The 5876-nt window shown below is 30.4% G+C and overlaps 1 protein-coding gene across 1 annotated transcript; it reads right to left on the reverse strand.

Annotated features, from left to right (window-relative positions):
• Window positions 1-3428: 3428 nt before the first annotated feature.
• Window positions 3429-4838, reverse strand: LOC135963047 (arylalkylamine N-acetyltransferase-like 2). Its single transcript, XM_065514825.1, has one exon. It carries the CDS (start codon window positions 4646-4648, stop codon window positions 3785-3787), a length of 864 nt encoding a protein of 287 aa, XP_065370897.1. The 5' UTR covers window positions 4649-4838; the 3' UTR covers window positions 3429-3784.
• Between the last annotated feature and the right edge of the window lie 1038 nt (window positions 4839-5876).

Here is a 5876-nt window from a genome sequence, read left to right on the forward strand (position 1 = left end):
TTTTTCGTTTGGTGAACACCTCCTGTCGGTTGTTGTTTAATTTAAAAATTGGTTGCCGCATTATTTATCGCACAATAAATAATTGTTGTTGTTTTATTTCGTTTTGGTAGTGAATATTTTCGTGTTGATAATGATGAAAAACACTTTATGCACAAAATAATACAGTTGGGCCTGGATCTGTTTGTTGGTTTAATCTAAATTTGATTCATCAAATTGTGATTTTCTCGAAATATTGTTTAAGGTATATATAGACGGCAATACTGAGTATTAACACTTTTCAAATTTAAAATATTATTGAAATCAGTCGGTATCGTTTCGAAAAAACATTTATTGTTTACACGATAGTATTACAAATATTTTATTTCTTTGTTGATTGATATTTTTCTGAAAATTTTATTTTTATTTTATATTTTCTTGACATTTTTATTTGCCTTATTTGTTTTTATAAATACATACCCGATACCATAGAGAAACACATAGAGCGGAAACTCTCCTGTCAAAGACCTAACTCAGTTGTCAAAAACCTATGTGCTGAGAATGTATTAGTAAAAAAAAACTATGTGAAAACAAAAACAACACTCGTATGTGTAACTTTTTTGAGTAATTTTTTTGTTTGAGTTTTTTTCGAGTTACCGCTCTATGTTCTCTATGCCCGATACATATGAAAATAAAAAGTTTTTGAATTGTTTTAAACAAATTTTCTAATACAAATTTTGTTTAGACGATGAAATTGTATTATGATACTTGAGTTTTTGACAAATATTTATACTCAGTATTGCCGTCTATAAATACCTTTAATCACATCCTAATTTTTTGAATTTGTTTAAAATGTTTTCGAACAAAATCAATAGCATCTGAAATTTCTCAAAATCTGATATAACAAACATTGATAGATCACAGTAAAATTTTATATTTTCATAATGGCTGGGTTAAACTGAACACATTTAAACATTCATTAACTTATTTTACAGTCGGTACTGTATTTGGCATATGGCTCTATTTGCGGAACATATTCGAGTTTCTACTGTAATGGAACACACTTACATTACTTTTTCCAGTTCTATTTTATCGTGAAAATTACAGCATTTTTTTTGCCACAGTTGGTTTTTCATTCAAAGCAATTTAATATTGAATGTTAAGAATTTTTATACAATTTATGTGAATAATTATATAATTTTTGTAGTTGTTGTTGTCGTTTTATATTGTTACCTCTAATTTGTGTATTTTCAGCAACTTTAAATTCATTCTAACTGTTGCTATTTTGTTTGCTTTTTCGTTGTATTTCTTTTTTTGCTGCAGGTCCTTTAGCCGTTTTGTTGCTGGCAAAAAAAATACAAAGTTTTTGCATATTTTATAAAATTTTTTTAACCAAAGTACTTTAGCAATTACTAAATACAATAAAGTATATTATAGCTATATACAGACAGACACACATTAGCACATAAAAAAGCCTCATTAAAACAACAAAAATAAACTTAATTTCCTTGAACGTAAATTGGTATAATTCAGGTGTAAAACTATTTTGCACATATATGTATATAAATACATATGTACATATGTATGTAGCTGCAACAGAATTACAAAAAAAATATATAAAAAATGGAAAAATAATCATCATCAAGTCTGACTGGAGGTTACTTAAATTTTAGTAAAGCTTGTAAATAGCGATTTTGTAAATATTCTTGTGAAATAATTTAAATTTATGGAGTTTTTCAGATAAATTAATTAGTCATTGCTCCCATATAAGACTCTCTTCCGTAAATCATTTTAACGTTCATAAATCTCATAAAAATGTTGGTATACACATAAAATTCAACATAAATAATTTTCACATAGACATAAACTACGTCCTAATTTCATGGAGATAATTGGTCATAGCTCCCATATAAGGCCCATTTCGAAAATTATTCATAATATAAATTATTGAATTTTTAAAAGAACAATGTTACTTAGTGTAGGTCGGGCTTGACCGACCATACTTTCTAACTTGTTTGTTAAGGAAATTTGAATATATTGTTACGTTTTAACCTTTTCAAAACGCTGGTTTATTTCCTTTATTTCTACAATGTTCTTTAACTGATTATTCGAACTCGAATACAGCGTTGCCAACTTACAATCAAATCAACTGAAAGCTTTTATTTAACAATGCCCACAGATATGTTACAGTTTTACAGCACTGTTACTTGAAAGCATCATGCCACTTCCAAATCAGCCGTTAAAATCGTTATATTTGAATTCAAGCACAACTTCGTAACAATATTTATGGGAAAATGCATGGTGATAATAATAAAAAAAAACATATGGAAAAATCTTACGTTCGCGACCCGTACATTCAATAACGGTACTTAAGTCAATTAAACAAAAACCAATGGAGATATTTTATTGTGTAAATACCGGATAGATACCTACATTAATACGTTTTTAAAATAAATTAATCGCTTTTAAATATTCCGTTTCATTTCGCAGATTTTTACATTTCACTACTGTCAGCTAAAGTTGACTTCTATTTTGCGTACGTTCGTTACCACATGTTTATAACTATCATTATGAAAACTTAAACTCGATGAAATCCATCTTTTGCACTAAACATAGAGCTAACAAAATGCTATCGAATCGAAAAAAAATGCTAGGAATAGTTTTGTTTTCTATATTCTTTGGACATTAAAAGCGTACGAACGTACATTCGTGAACCCCGGAAATGCCCATATATGATAGATCAGGATTAAAACCATCCATTTAAAATATTATCGTTAGAAAAACGCATAAAAAACATACTTTTTAATTTTGTTCAACTTTTTTTTCTTTATTTTTTCACAAAAGGTTCTTTTTCCGATATTAATATGGTTTTATATTAAAGATCCTTAACATTTAATGTGGTGGCTTATGGCAGTTAGATGTATCTATCTATTGATAAATAAGTATTTTAGGCTTCTTTCTAAATTGCAAGACTTTCTGACTACATATTTTTTGCTGTTTAACTAAAAAATTTAAAAATATCGAAAAATAGAAAGAAAATCTATTTCACCAACGATTGATTTTTTGCTTTCCATATAAAATATACCTATGCATATTCATTGTCGACAGTGGTTATTGTCCTTTATTAAGTACAAAAATTAATATTTATGTTATTTTTCATCATAGAGAAATATATGTACGTAGAGCGGAAACTAGAAAAAAACTCCAACAAAAAATTACTCAAACTAATTACACATACGAGTGTTGTTTTTGTTTTCACATAGTTTTTTTACTAACACATTCTCACCACTTAGGTTTTTGACAACTGATGTTTATGTTTTTATGTTTTTCACTATTAATTTTTATATGTAAAGATATAAAGACATATTTTTTATTAATTTGGTCTAAGTAAGGTTGTATCCCGTTTGTTATTTCTTCCAAAGTAGAGATTACGAAAATTAAAGAAACATTAATATATCTGTATAATTTTATTATTGAAACTCAGAGAATATTACAGTGTTATGATAACGGTATTCCTTAAAAAATATTTAGGTATGCTGGGTGAATAATACGTATGATTCGACATAGCCGAATATATAACTCTAACCCCCATTAACACGAAGTGTCGGTTAAAATTATTTTGTATGAAAACTGCCAGTATAACTATTATGTGGTTAAAACATAACCAGACTTCGTGTTACTGGGGGTAACTTGTTTCTACTCTCTTTTACAAAATTTGCCTTATGTCCCATTTTTTTAAGTGCTTCCCGCCAAACTTCATAACAAAACAAAATCTAAATACATAAATATGCAAATATACTCAACTAATTTACAATTTAAGAGCAAATGTTTTAACACATTCGTGTGGCGCGTCTGGTTTGAAAACTTGTTTTCCGGTCTCATCCACATAATCCTTGTAGTATTTAATATTAATGCATTCAAATCCCATGCGTTCAAATAATCTGGCCGAATAATAGCTAGTACAATCTGCTGCCACCATTTTGAAGTTCAAACGTTTTGCCACATTTAGTACTTGCTCCACCAAACGACGTCCAATATTCTGACCATGCATTTCTCTATTTACTCCCATAACATGAACGTGCAAAACTTTTTGTACTTTGAAACGTCCACAAATATTAGCGTCTCGTTCCACACAGGCCAAAAACTGTAAAATATGACCCCATTTGGTGGGACCCAAATTGGCGGCCTCCTCAAAAAGATGATCAGCTTCATCGGGCCCTTTAGGACCGGCCATAAGAGCTCCTACTATTGTCTCCTGGGAATTAGTATCATCTTTTTGAACAGCCATAATACACGTGTCGTGTTCTATGTTGGACATGTTAAAATCCTCATCTTCTTTATCTTGCTGCTTGGGCTCACTGCCCACCGTTAAAGGTTCTTCCAGATAATAGTGCACACGTAGAAAATCCAACACCTGCTGACGTTCTTGGGGTTTGATAACGCGTATTTGAAGTTGATTTGTTGATAAAGAATTACAAGTTGACGACGACATGCTATTTACTGGAATCAGCTGTTTGGCAATAACAAAATGATGAGAACGTTGTTTTTCTTGTGGTTTTTGTTTATATCTCCAATACGTTTCACGCTGCTGTCGACCGTCGCTATGTTGAAGAGGTGCGTGTGAAGTGTGTACTGATCGTCGCCAACATTGTGGTGAATTTAATCTACACATCAATATATTAAAGAGACGATTTCTTAACGCGCTCGTAATTTTGAGAGATTTTTGTACCAAATTTGTTGTTTATAATTTAAGAGAACGTAAAAAGCTGAGAATGTTTGGTTTTTAGTGCTGCAGCGTTGCCAAATGTGCAGATTTATCTGCATTTTGCAGTTTTTCTGAGCATTGAGCAGTTTTGAAGTTTTTTGTTTAAAAAGTAAGTTTTTCTGTAAATTATGCAGATTTTGCAGTTTTTACATTTAAATCTTTTAATTTAAATTTTGTTATTTTAATTCCAATTTCTAAAGCCACAATTTTACCCCATATGCTTAATATAGTAGTGGCAAGATTTACTCATACTTTTTTAATGCGACAATGTAATCATATACTATTTTTTGCACCACTGAAAGAAAGAGGGAATTCCCCCATTTTTATATCTAAGAAAGTTTTGTTTCTCTATATGGAGTTTGCTATTATAGTTTGTTAGTTTAGTTCACAACGTAATACTCAGGTTCCTTCTGCATATGCAACTCATTCAAACAACTCACAAAATATTTTTCTTTAACTTGCCACTAATATGGATAAATATTTAGTAAGAAATGGTAAGAAAAGTGTTATTTTTATATTAGGTACATTAAATAACAAGCATTAATTTACTAGATAAAGAACCTGAAAATTTGCGGGCAGATGTGATACATATTGCAGAATCCACACCTCGCTCAAGTAAAAATCGAAAACGAAAATTGAGTGGTTACAATAAATCGTGGGAGGAGCAAGAAATGTTTAAATCGTGGATCAGAAGGAGTGATAATAATTTGGCGTACTGTAAAGTTTGTTGTTGTGAGCTAAAAGCATTAGCTGGAGTGTCAGATTTAAAGGCTCATGCTTTGACATCTAAACATGTTGAAAGAACAACAGCTATACAAATTCAAAAAAGTTCTAAGGTATCACTAAGCGATTCAGTCAAGTATAGTTCCAAAATATCAAATATTGAACTCCATTTAGCAGCGTTCTGCGCAGAACATAATGTTCCATTTACAGCAATGGATCATCTAGTTCCTTTACTCCAAGAAACTATTGAGGATTCGGCGCTCCTAAAAAAAACAAAATGTGCTAGAACAAAGACAACATCTATAGTGAAAAACGTTATAGGCGAGACTCACCAAGAAGAACTCTGTGGTATACTACGTACAAAAATGTTTTCTTTGTGCGTCGATGAATCGACGGACATATCAACTACTAA

This window comes from Calliphora vicina, unplaced genomic scaffold, assembly GCF_958450345.1.
Source record: "Calliphora vicina unplaced genomic scaffold, idCalVici1.1 scaffold_27, whole genome shotgun sequence".
Classification (NCBI taxonomy): domain Eukaryota; kingdom Metazoa; phylum Arthropoda; class Insecta; order Diptera; family Calliphoridae; genus Calliphora; species Calliphora vicina.

Bases quoted from the DNA above. Each gene is read 5' to 3' on its own strand.
- LOC135963047 (XM_065514825.1), bottom strand. From the start codon at position 4,648: ATGTGTAGATTAAATTCACCACAATGTTGGCGACGATCAGTACACACT.